This window comes from Corythoichthys intestinalis, chromosome 16, assembly GCF_030265065.1.
Source record: "Corythoichthys intestinalis isolate RoL2023-P3 chromosome 16, ASM3026506v1, whole genome shotgun sequence".
NCBI lineage: Eukaryota > Metazoa > Chordata > Actinopteri > Syngnathiformes > Syngnathidae > Corythoichthys > Corythoichthys intestinalis.
Window position 1 is genome coordinate 16,667,138 of NC_080410.1, and position 17,062 is coordinate 16,684,199.

The 17,062-nt window shown below is 42.3% G+C and overlaps 1 protein-coding gene across 1 annotated transcript in view; it reads right to left on the minus strand.

Moving 5' to 3' along the window:
* Nucleotides 1-1,955: 1,955 nt before the first annotated feature.
* The window catches only part of usp43b (ubiquitin specific peptidase 43b), a 145,412-nt gene continuing 130,305 nt past the window's right edge, over nt 1,956-17,062 (minus strand). The window contains exon 16 of the mRNA XM_057861549.1: nt 1,956-3,477. Within this exon, the coding sequence (XP_057717532.1) occupies nt 3,467-3,477 (11 nt within the window). The 3' untranslated portion in view covers nt 1,956-3,466. The remainder of the gene's footprint in view (nt 3,478-17,062) is intronic.

Below are 17,062 nucleotides of genomic sequence, written 5' to 3' on the forward strand. Positions count from 1 at the left end.
CACATACCTGTAAAATATGCTCATCAGTATTTTCAATAATCTATGTAGAGGGTTCACATTAAAACCTGAGGGCAATTAAAATACATTCAAATAATAAACATCTACACATTTCATATTTGAACATGTGGAAATTGATGGCATTGTACAACAATAATGTAGATGCAGTATACTGTTTTGTGGATATAACACTTTAAACTGAACTATAAAAGCAGTATTTGACCATGACTTTACAGAAATAGGACACGATAATGTTTGCCATTACTCACCATGAGCTGCCACTATCGAGCCAATATGATGATGTTGAAACCTGTCTTGATTCAAGCAGAGACTCCTACCCTCTGATTTATTTGAATGATAAAATTGTTGACAGTAATGGTCTCCAGCATGTGACAGCATGAGGCTTCGGTACAAATTACAGCATGACCAATGACATATTCATCAAATATAAATTCAGTCATTTGCCCAAAATTGGCATGTAATGGAATTCAACCAATAATATATATATATATATATATATATATATATATATATATATATTTTTTTTTTTTTTTAATTATTTGGAGGGGGGGGGGGGGGGGTAAAAAAAACCCCCACAAGTCAAACAAAAGTCAAATCTGTCATCACTTTTTATGGACCAAAAAATGTACACATTCTCACTTATGGCCAATTTAGTCTTTGATTTAAAAAGTAAATAAACAGACTTTATGAAAACTTCCACGGAATATTCAGCTGGACAATACTGGGAAAATAATCGTGCACACATTGTCAGAATTTATGCAAAACCACGATACTCGTACTCAAGGGCATAGGTTTGGTCTCAACATAACAAGATATAACTGCATGTGCTGGTACACTTTTTGATAGGGATGCGACATGAATAAAACCAAATAGATTACACCAAGCGTTTTACCTATTGCAGATTCAGTTTTCCCAGCCTGGTGCAGGTCTACAATTTTGTCTCTGGTGTCCTTCGACAGCTCTTTGGTCTTGGCCATAGTGGAGTTTGGAGTGTGACTGACTGAGATTGTGGACAGGTCTCTTTTATACCCATAATGAGTTAAAACAGGTGCCATTAATACAGGTGTGGAGCCTCGTTACATTATAACTCTTTGACAGCCAGAAATCGTGCTTGTTTGTAGGTGACCAAATACTTATTTTCCACTCTAATTTGGAAATAAATTCTCTAAAAATCAAACAATGTGATTTTCTGTTTTTTTTTTCCACGTTCTGTCTCTCATGGTTGAGGTTTACCCATGTTGACAATTACAGGTCTCTCTGCTCTTTTCAAGTAGGAGAACTTGCACAATTGGTGTTTGACTAAATAATCATTTGCCCCACTGTATGAGGTTATGCAGCACCACCCCACTTTTGTCTTTTTCATTACTTACAGTGGCTGCTGCTGACCGAAAAAAAACCTAATGTCCCACCTCTTCAAAGGGGGCGGAGGAGGCGGCATGTTGTCAACAATCGACATGTATTTCTGTCGGGGCTGTGTGAGTGTGAGCGTGCGCGAGTGTGGTGGTTCGAGTTCTCAGCCAATCAAACGTACGTTTGAGGGGGGAAAATGGACTGGCACATTCAGCAAGTGAAAAGGGGTAAATGTAAGTCTGAACATAATGAAAATAATTAACTTAATAATGGTAGGGTCAATTTTATCCTTACAGCATATGGGATGACAATCTAAATGACCTATATAACTGAACTTATTACATAATGCAAATAACGTTGCTTAAAAGTTGGTGGGGACAATTTTAGCATCCTGAAAAGTTGGTAGTGTTATGTCCCTCCCGTCCCGATACAAACCTACGCTAGCTCATACTTTTACTAGTACTAATTAAAAATTGCAAAAACAAAAACAATTCGCCACTGCTAAATTTTTAATCATGATCTGTACTTGCATAATTTTAATGCAAGTTGCAAATAATCATACCGCAATACATTTGTGAGAAAATGTGTTTAATGTGAAAACCAGAAAATGTCAGTACATGAAGCAGATATAGAAAGTCCAATACAGGGACTTTAGTGTATTGTGTCCAGTTTAGCCACCCCACTTCTAGATATTAAGATGAAACACTTTCAATATTACATGTCAGTACAAAATGTAGACTTTAAAAAAAGTTAGTAATAAAATATAATCTATAAACATTCTTCATTTCCTTTTAATGAAGAGAGAGGAGTTGACCACAGTTACAACAGTGTCAACCAATCAGGTCTCTCCTTCACATTCCCAAACAGTGAAATTTCCAGTGTGACATTTTTACAATGTATAAAACACAAAATAAAAAAAGACATGCGAATGGCTAATTTAGACATCTGAAGAGCATCTTTTAATTTGTGCTTTTCCTCCTACTTTATAAAAAGAGGATTATAATCCTAATGTTTATTTTCAAGTAGAAGTTTAACTGTGGCTACCAAACTTTCTCTCCTTGTTTCTCTAGTGTTTGTACAAAATTAAAACTCACATTTAAAAAAAAAAAAAGGTACTTCCACTTATCTTTTATATGCAGAGGTTTAACTTCAATTAATATAATTGCATTACAAATTTTACAAATTAACAATACACACACTGCTGAGGTGCAAAAAAAAAAAAAAAGATCTTTTATTGGTGCAAAGTTGAATTTTTGTGTGTGCATGGATTTACTTTAACTATTTACGAAGATGGAAGTTAGGCAACTTCCTAAACATGTTGAAATTCATCAGTACATCCCCATACAACATCTTTTCATTCAATACCTGTGGCACTTAAAAAACACAGAAACACACGTAGTGTAATTCGGAACAGTGTCATACTGTACCTAAATTTGGAAGGGCATACAATTTAAGTCATGGAATTAAATATGTTCTATAAAAGTGCAATGTTACAAAAACATGATTGAACAGCCAATTTACAGTGCATTTTTTTCCGTGTGTGAAAAATCCCAACAAAGTGTTTGAATTGAAATTCAAATCTACTGTTCCCTAATTATGATATAGGTACACACCACAGCTTTTAGAATATAGTGAACTCCTGCAAAAACCTGTCTTTTCTTTTCAGCAGATATATTATTCTTATTGTCGGGGGAGGGTGTACACCCCATAATTTGGTGAAAGACTGTTTTGTGCTTCCACCAAATGACTTTGGCGCCATCATCTGGCATCTTTGTGCCGTAGGGATTTCATTATCACAAACACACTTCTTTGCCTCATCTATGGGTAATTATATACCTTTTTTGGGCTGCGAATAGCAGAGGTTCAATGTATTCCAAAATGACGTACAGTAATAGCAGGACACAAAGTGCTAGGACACAATTCCTATAAACGACAGCAAGTAACTCACCTCAGTAATTCAACTCTGCATAGATTTAGTTTAAGACACACACAGGTAAGGAGTAACAGTACTACTGTATAAACAGAGGAGAGATGACACTCTTTTATCCAGCAATGGTTTCGGTGGCTGACGTCTTGGTCTGCAAGTCATTGTGGGATGTCACAGAGGCACTGATAAAGAATAGATCCATTAGTTAAGTCATTTCTTAAACTAACATCAACAAACATCAATAAACAAGAATGACAACTGTTTGAATATCTACATACAGTGATCCCTCGTTACTTCGCGCCCTCAGTTCATTGCGGATTTTTTTTTCAATTGAAAAAAAAAAAAAAAAAAAAAAGAAATTCAGATGAGCTGTGCCGAGTCGATCGCTTAGTCTCACTCTCCCTCCCTCCCTTTTCATGCTCTTTGTTGTTCAGGCAATGCACTGGAGTTGTTCATTCACTCCCAGCCATTTTCACCGGAGCAAGGCCCTTCGGTCCTGGCCGTTTTACTGGATTTTGACTGATTTTGCAAGGCCCACAGAAAATTCTGTTCTATTGCTATATAAACATGGAACCCACCAAAAGAAAGATTACTCTCTCTTCTTTCAGCAAACAAAAAAGTTAGTTCATATCTTTCTCCATTATTTAGAAATCAGCATTAGAAAATAGCTTAGTTTGAGCAGTTTTCCAATTTCTGATGAAAAAACGGAGAAATTGAGCTTAATCAGCATTAGAAAATAGCTTAGTTTGAGCAGTTTTCCAATTTCTGATGAAAAAAACGGAGAAATTGAGCTTTTTGTGAAAGCATAAATTTCAAACATAATTTTGACTTTAACACAGCTATTTTTTGCTATACTTACATCCCAAACATCTGAATAATGTTTTCCTTTTACGAAATAAGATAAACAACAAGACAAATAGAGCTTTTGAATAGCAAAGTAACAATTTATTTACACATAACTAACTGAATGATGACGTTGTTCTGGCCGTGACAGCCGGTTAAACTTTCCCTCATCGTCGCCTATCTCAGAAAGATGAATTTTTTTTGAGTCTCTGGGGGCTCTGCTCGCGAGTAGCATGGACTCAAAGGCATCGTCCGCTGCACTAGTGGTCCCAGCCGTTCTGCTCGGTCGTCCAGCACCTGGCATCCCGGGCGTCCTACAGGTTGTTCTGCTCGGTCGTCCGCCGCCTGGCATCCATTCGGTCGTCTTCCGCCTGAGCCCCAGCTGTGCGGCTTGGCCGTTCGTTGCCGTTGAATCGGGGTGCGGGTCTTACCAAATGCGCTACTGCCCTCCAGTGTCCAGATTTATTGCTTTAAAATGGATTTTCAGCTTTGTGCTTTGGAGCTAAATTGAATCAGAACCCAGAGATGTATTTTTTTGAAAAAACAAAAACAAAAAACAAAACGTATAAATACGTCTTTGGGACACTGAAACAATTAAAAATAAAATGTTTTTGGGAGCCGGCGGCACGGTGGCTGAGTGGTTAGCACGTCTGCCTCACAGTTCTGAAATCAAGGGTTCAATCCCGGGCTTCGGCCTTCCTATGTGGAGTTTGCATGTTCTCCCCGTGCCTGCGTGGGTTTCCTCCGGGAACTCCGGTTTCCTCCCACATCCCAAAAACATGCATGGTAGGCTGATTGAACACTCTAAATTGTCCGTAGGTATGAGTGTGTGCGTGAATGGTTGTATGTCTCCTTGTGCCCTGCGATTGGCTGGCAACCAGTTCAGGGTGTCCCCTGCCTACTGCCCGTAGTTAGCTGGGATAGGCTCCAGCACCTCCGCGACCCTCGTGAGGAAAAGCGGCATGGAAAATGAATGAATGAATGTTTTTGGGAGCAAATGAGTTAAAATTAACGATGATGGGGTGGGCGCTACTTCGCGGTTTTTCACTTAACGCAGTGGTTTCTGGTTAAGGGAGTGCCAAAAAATCGATTTTTAGATGCATCGTGATTTGACACGTGACGATTCGATTACGTTTCATAAATGTTTAAAAACGATGATTTTCCCTAATAACTTAATGATAGCCGCTCATAGCGGAACGAAATTCAAGACACGTCTGCCACCTGGACACCTTTAACGGACGCACGTACAACGTAATGATGGATGCTGCCAGTTACTGAGCGAGAGATTTACTCCTTTTCAAAAGACTGGAAAATAAAATTTGTGTATGAGACAGGCAGGGACACGACGATCGCGCTTCTGTGCGAAAGTTATTTTCTAGAGCGAGAGGGGAAGAGAGATAGTTCGTTGCTCCTTGTCTTTCAGTTGTGCAGCAGTAGTTTCAAGTCATGTCAATTGAAAAATGTCCTGAGTGTGTTGCTAAGACCCATGTGCCATGTGATTACACGAACCCTCTTGTACTGTTTAGCCTTTATTGTTGTTGTTTTTGAGATGTAAACAGTTTGCGCCAAGCACTAAGCTAATTAGCCAATTCCCTTATGTGTATTACATATACAGAACCTGTAAAACCATGATTAAGTACAGCAGTAACACTACAAACATGCAAAATAGTACAGAAATCTGTGAAAACACAGTATATTGGTTAAAAGAAGTCTTATTTCTAAAGACACTATGTTTCCAGAAAATGTGTAAGCTGTATTGTATTGCTGAGAGAAATATGTACTGCCGTTGAAACAGCTAATGTTTTTGGACTTTCTTGAGAAAAAGAGTATCTCAAGGTCAGCTGTGTGTTGCATGGGCATGTTAAGAAATAAGTCTCTCTCTCACTATCCAGCGTTGATGTTGTCGCTTGCTGACCATGCTGCCTCCTTTGTCAACTCTCTGCAGGTTTTTCTGTCCTCTGCCTTTCTAAATGTTTCCTGTATTGTGCTGTTACTTCATTTCTTGATGTTGTCCATGTATGCCGTTCTTGGTCTTCCCTTTTTTCGTCGACCCTGTACCTTTCCTTGAATTATGTCTCTCGTCATGCTGTACTTTCTGTTCCTACTTATGTGTCCAAAGTAAGACATTTTCTTTTCGATGATTGCTGGTAGAAGTTGTCACTTGATATTTACTTCTTTGAGAATGCTTACATTTGTTCTTTCTTTCCAGCTGACTCTCTGTAGTCTTCGGTAAAACCACATTTCTGCTGCATGTATTTTCTTTTCCTCTTTCTGTTTGATGGTACATCCTTCTGCTCCCTATGTTATCACTGTAAAAATGAGGCTCCTTCGTATCTTGAGTTTCAGGGCATTGCTTAATGTTCTATCTTTCCAAATGTTGTTTAACTTGATCATTTTCCTTTCTGCTATGCCAATTCGTCTATTAATGTCTTTCGTGCAGTCTGCTGTGTTGCTTTTAATTGAACCCAAGTATTTAAAGTCTATGACCGTCTCTGTCTTTAACCCTTTAAGGTCTGGGCCTATTTTGTCTGATTTTGCATGCCTTTGAAGTTGCCTTTATATTTCAAAGAAAGAATTGTTTACGATGGCCTGGTTTGGTCCCTTTTTTTGTGACACCTTGAACTTCATGTCCAAACTGTTGTTTCCTTCACTGACCAATTATAAATTATCATTTTGGGCCCAAAAAGACCAAAAATTCCAAAATTGTTTAGTCAAAATTTTTAATATTGATGTCCAATTGACAACCAAACATGCGTAACGGACCGTTTTGAAACTTTAATATTTATTCAACATGTTAAGATGAACATTCAACCAAAAAATTTTAGAATAAATAGTCTTATATTTGACAATTCAACATAAACGACAGGTATAGCCATAGGCGCTTTTTGCCTTTATACATGCTCTAGTCAAAACAGGTTATATACAGCAGAACAAACAGTGAAGAACAGTGAAAAAATATATACCATCTAACACAAAAAGTGTTTAGAGGCCATCTCTTTATGAGTTTAGGTATTGCGGCCCATCCCCTGATGAAACTATGTACACACAATCAAGCTTCTTGAACACACATTTATATACACAAATTGAGAAGACTGATTGTGGGGAAAAAAAAAATATATATATATAACATTGAAAAAAAAAAAGTATTTAAAAAATATTGACAATAAAAAAAGTTAAATTTTATTCAGGCATGCCACTCCGAAAAGCAGTTTCGTCCTGGAATTAGACACAGGGCTGCATCACACAGCCCACACTTCCATGGGGTGTCGGTCCTCTTTCCACCCTTCCATTTTCATTTCACTTTACTTTCATTGTCACTATAAATGTACATGAAAAAAAGTCAGTATTTATGAAAATAATAAAGTATAAAATAAAAATATATACAGCAATAAATAATAATGGAAATCTATATGTATAACAATAGAAAGAATACCATAGCTGAATATGTGGTACATCCCCAATCTTCATATAGAAAGAAGAACACCACAAATTATAAATTCCTGCCTGGGATACACACAGTGCACGTACGACTTTGATCTGATATGCACATTTTATTATTATATACACAAACACACACTTATATTGCATCAAAATTAAGTTTGTCTTGCAATATCAAAAGAAACTTTTTCAGCATAAAAAAAAAAAAAAAAAAAGTGAGTTGGCTTACCTCTGCTCGTCGATGGCGTCACCCACGTGTTCAAATCCGTCACTATCTTCACTCGAGGACTCTTCTGAAGAAGACGATGATGACGAATTTGGACCATCCTCTTCCTCAAGTTGATCAAAAAGCACAATTGCTTGCGCTAAATTTAGTTTTCCGTTCATTCTCAAAGTCACACAAAGTCGCTGCTCGATCCAAACGGCCGTCGCTCGCCACCTCGCTGCTTCAGAACACTCCTTCCTCTTGTTCGGTGGAACCTCGCACGGCAGTTATACAGTGCCTTGCAAAAGTATTCGGCCCCCTTGAACCTTGCAACCTTTCGCCACATTTCAGGCTTCAAACATAAAGATATAAAATTTTAATTTTTTGTCAAGAATCAACAACAAGTGGGACACAATCGTGAAGCGGAACAAAATTTATTGGATAATTTCAACTTTTTTAACAAATAAAAAACTGAAAAGTGGGGCGTGCAATATTACTCGGCCCCCTTGCGTTAATACTTTGTAGCGCCACCTTTTGCTCCAATTACAGCTGCAAGTCGCTTGGGGTATGTTTCTATCAGTTTTGCACATGGAGAGACTGACATTCTTGCCCATTCTTCCTTGCAAAACAGCTCGAGCTCAGTGAGGTTGGATGGAGAGTGTTTGTGAACAGCAGTCTTCAGCTCTTTCCACAGATTCTCGATTGGATTCAGGTCTGGACTTTGACTTGGCCATTCTAACACCTGGATACGTTTATTTTTGAACCATTCCATTGTAGATTTGGCTTTATGTTTTGGATCATTGTCCTGTTGGAAGATAAATCTCTCAGGTCTTGTGCAGATACCAACAGGTTTTCTTCCAGAATGTTCCTGTATTTGGCTGCATCCATCTTCCCGTCAATTTTAACCATCTTCCCTGTCCCTGCTGAAGAAAAGCAGGCCCAAACCATGATGCTGCCACCACCATGTTTGACAGTGGGGATGGTGTGTTCAGGGTGATGAGCTGTGTTGCTTTTACGCCAAACATATCGTTTTGCATTGTGGCCAAAAAGTTCAATTTTGGTTTCATCTGACCACAGCACCTTCTTCCACATGTTTGGTGTGTCTCCCAGGTGGCTTGTGGCAAACTTTATACGAGACTTTTTATGGATATCTTTGAGAAATGGCTTTCTTCTTGCCACTCTTCCATAAAGGCCAGATTTGTGCAGTGTACGACTGATTGTTGTCCTATGGACAGAGTCTCCCACCTCAGCTGTAGATCTCTGCAGTTCATCCAGAGTGATCATGGGCCTCTTGGCTGCATCTCTGATCAGTTTTCTCCTTGTTTGAGAAGAAAGTTTGGAAGGACGGCTGGGTCTTGGTAGATTTGCAGTGGTCTGATGCTCCTTCCATTGCAATATGATGGCTTGCACAGTGCTCCTTGAGATTTTTAAAGCTTGGGAAATCTTTTTGTATCCAAATCCGGCTTTAAACTTCTCCACAACAGTATCTCGGACCTGCCTGGTGTGTTCCTTGGTTTTCATAATGCTCTCTGCACTTTAAACAGAACCCTGAGACTATCACAGAGCAGGTGCATTTATACGGAGACTTGATTACACACAGATGGATTCTATTTATCATCATCGGTCATTTAGGACAATATTGGATCATTCAGAGATCCTCACTGAACTTCTGGAGTGAGTTTGCTGCACTGAAAGTAAAGGGGCCGAATAATATTGCACACCCCACTTTTCAGTTTTTTATTTGTTAAAAAAGTTTAAATTATCCAATAAATGTTGTTCCACTTCACGATTGTGTCCCACTTGTTGTTGATTATTGACAAAAAAATTAAATTTCATATCTTTATGTTTGAAGCCTAAAATGTGGCGAAAGGTTGCAAGATTCAAGGGGGCCGAATACTTTTGCAAGGCACTGTATTTATAAAAAAAACAAACGCATTTTGTGCTTCCACTGTGACTTCGAAAGGGTTCGTTTGATTTGTGTTTTTTTCATGGAGCTTCCGTTTTGAAAAAGGACAAGAAATGATGGAAATATAGACATAAACAAATGATCCATGCAGCGTTTAAATGTTTTTTTGAGAGGACAGTAAAACTATAAAACTTAAATGACAATATCTCACGTTTTAGTTGGCCGACTGACTTAAAATAATAACGAGAGTAAACCGCAACTTCCGCACTTTAAAACGAGACCAACCAACGGCATGTGGGCGACGTAATTAAAACGTGAGGGGGCTTCAAAGACGACGTGCGCTGAGGACGTGCCGGCGCGTCCTTCGACTCTCAAGGGTTAAAATGGTTAATGTTTTTGCACTTAAAAAATAAATAAATAAAAAAAGCAGTTTTAAGGGCAGCTTTTTGTTGTATGGGCATGTTACCATCGTTCCCGTTGAATCATTGGGATATTTTAAATAAATAATGGACATATATTTGTTTGGCTACTTTACTATAACCGTGATCATCGTCAAAACTGTGATAATCGTTCAATAATCGAATCGTAGCACCCTGAATCTAATCAAATCGAATCGCGGGGTGCCTAAGATGGCAACCCCTAGTTCTGGTAACCATTAACCACGTAAAATGAGGGATCACTGTATTGCTAAACCACAATATTGTTTTTTCCCAATGTATTAGCATTTTGCTTGCAGATAGAAAGACTGTTTTAAATGCATAACGTGTGGGTCCCTTTGAATTATTTAAGTTGGACAGCAAACTTAATTGGAAGTGGCATAAAACAGCTTTAATCCTCTTTATAAAGATTTTTTTCACAATGCCAAACTGCTGCTTGTTGTGAAAAGTGTCGAGTTTACTGACAGCAAACAGCGCTCATCTGTCACATTCTCGTTCAAAGTCAAAGCAAAATTAGAAAAAAAAAAACAAACAAAATAAAAACCAAATAAAAAAAGCCCAATGACAGCTTGTAGCTCTCAAAATAGAAAATTGTATTCCTTTATATTTTTGCGCACCACTGAATTCAAGTTTATAGAAAAAATATGATTATGAAATAGTGTATTTGTTTAAAGTTTCTATGAGTTCCTTTTTTGAATCAAACTAAAGTGGTACCTCTCCTTATGAAATTAATTGGTTCTGGAAGTAGTTTCTTAACCTGGAAATTTTGTTAGTAGAGACGCGTTTTCCATGCAAATGCCCTAACAGATTTCATAATTGTGTTGACGGGTCAATTCGGCCAGCCACTGTGCAACGCCTTCAAGCAGGGGGCCCATCCCACAATCCGCTTTAGTTATTCGCAGACGGTCGCAGCGACACATGCAGCGATTCAACGCCGGATTTAGTATAAAAGTACGAAAGCTGTACCGCATATAAACAGAAAGGATTGTCTCAGGAGTGATTTGTTTGAGGATTCAAGGTAATTATTATATTTTTCGTACAATGCATGCATTTTGAAACGTTGTGAAAAAAATCAATGGGAGAAATTAGCCGCTACCGCAGTGGCATCATAATTCGCAACATTTACGTAAAATACAGTGCCCTCTATAATTATTGGCACCCATGAAAAAGATGTGTTTTTTTAGCTTTTAATATATTTTTTTAAAATTCAAATAATATGGGACCTTAATGGAAAAAAAGAGAAAAATCCAACCTTCAATAGAAGTGCATTCATTCAGTGGGGAAAAAATCCCACATAAAGAAAAAATTATTTGACATCAAATAATGTGTGTCACAATTATTAGCACCCCTGGTGTTAATACTTTGTACAACCCCCTTTTGCCAACAAAACAAGGTCTGGGGACTGAGATGGCCATGGGAGGAGCTTGATTTTGTGTCAGGTGAACCATTTCTGTGTAGATTTGGCCATATGGTTAGGGTCATTGTCTTGCTGAAAGATCCAGTGACGACTCATCTTCAGCTTTCGGGCAGTTGAAGCCTGGGACAGTGTGTATTTTTGTGTGAAAATAGAAACAGAAATGGTTCACCAGACACAAAATCAAGCTCCTCCCATGGCCATCTCAGTCCCCAGACATTGTTTTGTTGGCAAAAGGGGGTTGTACAAAGTATTAACACCAGGGGTGCTAATAATTGTGACACACATTATTTGATGTCAAATAATTTTGTCTTTATGTGGGATTTTTTCCCCACTGAATGAATGCACTTGTATTGAAGGTTGGATTTTTCTCTTTTTTTTTCATTAAGGTCCCATATTATTTGAATAAAAAAAAAAATAGAAGCTAAAAAACACATCTCTTTCAGGGGTGCCAATAATTATGGAGGGCACTGTAAAGGCTAACTGCCCGATTCTTTGCTCTTTTAACAAAGGATTGAGACTGTTTTACGTCCATATCTACAAAGAATTCAGGGATTTAGGCATTTATTCACAACAATTTCAATGTAAAAAGCTCTTTGTTGTGGTAAGGCTCCGCCACAGTGACAAAGACGAGCAGCACATTCGACATATTAATTACCACAAAATAAATTATACTGCCCTTTTTTTTAGCATTTAACCAAGAATCAAGACTGTTTTACATCCATATCTATAAAGAATTCAGGGATTTAGGCATTTTTTCACAAGAATTTCAACGTAAAAAGCTCTTTGTTGTGGTAAGGCGGCGCCACAATGACTAAAAGACGAGCAGCACATTTGACATATTTATGCTAACTGCCCTTTTTTTGCTTTTAACCAAGAATCGAGACCGTTTTACGTCCATATCTTTTGAGAATTGAGGGATTTACGCGTTTATTCACAAACATTTTCAACGTAAAAAGCTCTTTGTCTGTGTTTCCACTTGGTCAGCTTTGACGGCGATGGGGTCCCTATAAATCGGCCCCGCGCCCCGCGCGCCATGTCCTGTCAATACCATTATGAAGTCTATGGCCCTACTCTGTTCCAAGCACAAAATTCAGACATAAATCTTTTATAATGCATAAAAATGCATCAAAACATGAACAAATACATGTTACAATTAGATTATTGCAGAATAAACAACAAGAATAGAGTAAAGAATAAAAGTTAATACACTCATGTAAAGCTGTTGGAACATGAGAGACAAATGAATAGGAAGCTTGGATCTTTACATACACAGAGTTGAGGTCCCTCTTAACCATTTGGATGCCAGAAATGCTAGCCAATAGCCAATGGCAGAGCAGCTATCAGTATGTGACGTTCAGTAAATTCTGGGAGCTGCGGATACCAGACAAACTTTTTGCCTTTTGTATCCTGAAATTTCTCTCTTAATAAGAGGCAATATTTTCCCGTTGAGGCGTGTCTTAACCTGAAAATTTTATATGTAAAGACGTTCTTAAGTAGAGTTACCAGTGTGCAGTGGTATCGCTTCGACACACGATCTTTTCGACAGTCGACGTAAAATTTGACACGCCATTTGTTTCTAAATCCGACGACATGCTCGAAATACGATGATTATGACAGCGCCATTGCGTTTTTGTTTTGTTTTGCCGGGAGACGGACGCACGGCGGATTTTGTGTGAGAGAAAACACTGCTTGCATGGTTTGTGCAGGTGGTGAAAAAGGTGACGCTTACCAATATCCATCCATCCATCCATCCATCCATCCATCCATTATCTTCCGCTTGTTCCGGGGTCGGGTCCCGGGGGCAGCAGCTTTAACAGGGAAGCCCAGACTTCCCTCTCCCCAGCCACTTCAACCAGCTCCTCCGGCGGGATCCCAAGGCGTTCCCAGGCCAGCCGAGAGACATAGTCTCTCCAGCGTGTCTTGGGTCGTCCCCGGGGCCTCCCGCCGGTGGGACATGCCCGGAACACCTCTCCAGGGAGGCGTCCGGGAGGCATCCGAACCAGATGCCCGAGCCACCTCAGCTGGCTCCTCTCTACGCGGAGGAGTAGCGGCTCGACGCCGAGTCCCTCCCGGATGACCGAGCTTCTCACCCTATCTCTAAGGGAGAGCCCGGACACCCTGCGGAGGTAACTCATTTCGGCCGCTTGTATCCGGGATCTTGTTCTTTCGGTCACGACCCAAAGCTCGTGACCATAGGTGAGGGTAGGAACGTAGATCGACTGGTAAATCGAGAGCTCTGCCTTTCGGCTCAGCTCCTTCTTCACCACTACGGACCGGTGCAGAGTCCGCATTACTACAGACGCTGCACCGATTCGCCTGTCGATCTCCCGCTCACTCCTACCGTCACTCGTGAACAAGACCCCAAGATACTTGAACTCCTCCACTTGGGGCAGGATCTCATCCCCGACCCGTAGAGGGCACTCCACCCTTTTCCAACTGAGGGCCATGGTCTCGGATTTGGAGGTGCTGATCTTCATCCCAACCGCTTCACACTCAGCTGCGAACCGCTCCAGTGAGAGTTGGAGGTCACGGCTTGATGAAGCCAACAGCACTAAATCATCTGCAAAAAGCAGAGATTCAATGCTGAGGTCACCAAACCGGACGCCCTCAATGCTTCGGCTGCGCCTAGAAATTCTGTCCATAAAAATTATGAACAAAATCGGTGACAATGGGCAGCCTTGGCGGAGTCCAACCCTCACTGGGAACAAATTCGACTTACTGCCGGCAATGCGGACCAAACTCTGACACCGGTCGTACAGGGACCGAACAGCCCTTACTAAGGGGCTCGGTACCCCGTACTCCCGGAGCACCCCCCACAGGACTCCCCGAGGCACACGGTCGAACGCCTTCTCCAGATCCACAAAACACATGTAGACTGATCGGGCGAACTTCCATGCACCCTCGAGGACCCTGCCGAGGGTGTAGAGCTGGTCCACTGTTCCACGGCCGGGACGAAAACCACACTGCTCCTCCTGAATCCGAGATTCGACTTCCCGACGGACCCTCCTCTCCAGCACCCCTGAATAGACTTTACCGGGGAGGCTGAGGAGTGTGATCCCTCTATAATTGGAACACACCCTCCGGTCCCCCTTCTTAAAAAGGGGGACCACCACCCCGGTCTGCCAATCCAGAGGCACTGTCCCCGATGTCCACGCGATGTTGTAGAGACGTGTCAGCCACGACACCCCTACAACATCCAGAGCCTTTAGGAACTCCGGGCGGATCTCATCTACCCCCGGAGCCTTGCCACCGAGGAGCTTTCCAACCGCCTCAGTGACTTCAACCCCAGAGATCGAAGAGCCCACCTCAGAGTCCCCAGACTCTGCTTCCTCAAAGGAAGGCGTGTCGGTGGAATTGAGAAGGGCCTCGAAGTATTCTCCCCACCAGCTCACAACGTCCCGAGTCGAGGTCAGCAGCACACCATCTTCACTATACACAGTGTTAATGGTGCACTGCTTTCCTCTCCTCAGGCGCCGGATGGTGGACCAGAATTTCCTCGAAGCCGTCCGGAAGTCGTTTTCCATGGCCTCGCCGAACTCCTCCCATGTCCGGGTTTTTGCCTCGGCGACCGCCGAAGCCGCAGTCCGCTTGGCCAGCTGGTACCTGTCAGCTGCCTCCGGAGTCCCACAGGCCAAAAAGGCCCGATAGGCCTCCTTCTTCAGCTTGACGGCATCCCTTACAGCGGGTTCGGGGATTGCTGCCACGACAGGCACCAACCACCTTACGGCCACAGCTCTGATCGGCCGCCTCAACAATGGAGGTGCGGAACATGGCCCATTCGGACTCAATGTCCCTCACCTCCCCCGGGACAAGGGAGAAGTTCTGACGGAGGTGGGTGTTGAAACTCTTTCTGACAGGGGATTCTGCCAGACGTTCACAGCAGACCCTCACAATACGTTTGGGCCTGCCAGGTTTGGCCAGCATCTTCCCCCGTCATCGGAGCCAACACACCACCAGGTGGTGATCAGTTGACAGCTCCGCCCCTCTCTTCACCCGAGTGTCCAAAACATGCGGCCGCAAGTCCAATGACGAAGATTACGAAGTCGATCATCGAACTGCGGCCTAGGGTGTCCTGGTGCCAAATGCACATATGGACACCCCTATGTTTGAACATGGTGTTCGTTATAGACAAACCGTGACAAGCACAGAAGTCCAATAACAGAACACCACTCGGGTTCTGATCGGGGGGGCCGTTCCTCCCAATCACGCCCCTCCAGGTCTCACTGTCGTTGCCCACGTGAGCGTTGAAGTCCCCCAGGAGAACGAGGGAGTCCCCAGAGGGGGCGCTCTCTAGCACACCCTCCAAGGACTCCAAAAAGGGTGGGTATTCTGAACTGCTGTTCGGTGCATAAGCGCAAACAACAGTTAGAACCCATCCCCCCACCCGAAGGCGGAGGGAGGCTACCCTCTCGTCTACCGGGGTAAACCCCAACGTACAGGCGCCGAGCCGGGGGGCAATAAGCATGCCGAGACCTGCCTGGCGCCTCTCACCATGGGCAACTCCAGAGTGGAAGAGAGTCCAACCCCTCTCGAGAGGATTGGTACCAGAACCCAAGCTGTGTGTGGAGGAGAGTCCGACTATATCTAGTCGGAACTTCTCTGCCTCACACACCAGCTCAGGCTCCTTCCCTGCCAGAGAGGTGACATTCCATGTCCCAAGAGTTAGCTTCTGCAGCTGGGGGTCGGACCGCCAAGGCCCCTGCCTTTGGCTGCCGCCCAACTCCCTACGCACCCGACCCCTTTGGCCCCTCCCACAGGTGGTGAGCCCATGGGAAGGGGAACCCACGTTGCCTTTTCGGGCTGAGCCCGGCCGGGCCCCATGGGGACAGGCCCGGCCACCAGACGCTTGCCTTCGAGCCCCACCTCCAGGCCTGGCTCCAGAGGGGGGCCCCGGTAACCCGCGTCCGGGCAAGGGAAACTGGGGTTCATTTATGTTGCTCATCATAAGGGGTCTTTTTGAGCCATACTTTGTCTGGCCCCTCACCTAGGACCTGTTTGCCATAGGTGACCCTACCAGGGGCTTAAAGCCCCAGACAACATAGCTCCTAGGATCATTGAGACACGCAAACCCCTCCACCACGATAAGGTGATGACTCACGGGGCTTACCAATATGAAGATGGAAATGATAGAAAAACATGAGCGTAGTGTGCGCATTTGTGAAATGACTCAACAATACAGCCGTAGAATGTCGAACTTGACGGTCCTCCTCGACCTCCGTTCGCCAGTCTTTTATTATTGTGGTAACATCGTCAAAGAAATCGCCAGCTTTGTCAGGTTTATAATCATTTATTCCATCAACTTGTGCAACACAACATGCCTACTGTCCGCCACAGTTGATGGCAGCAACAAAACATTAAAAGAAAAAGTAAAATCTCTACCGCACTCTCCATCTCACTGTCACGTCAGCCACCCGGTGCGTTCAGGTACAGCACGCAAAACACATCCGCTACATTAGAACCCGATTTTTTTACATTATTACAGGAATTATTATTATTATTATTATAATATTATAGCAATTTT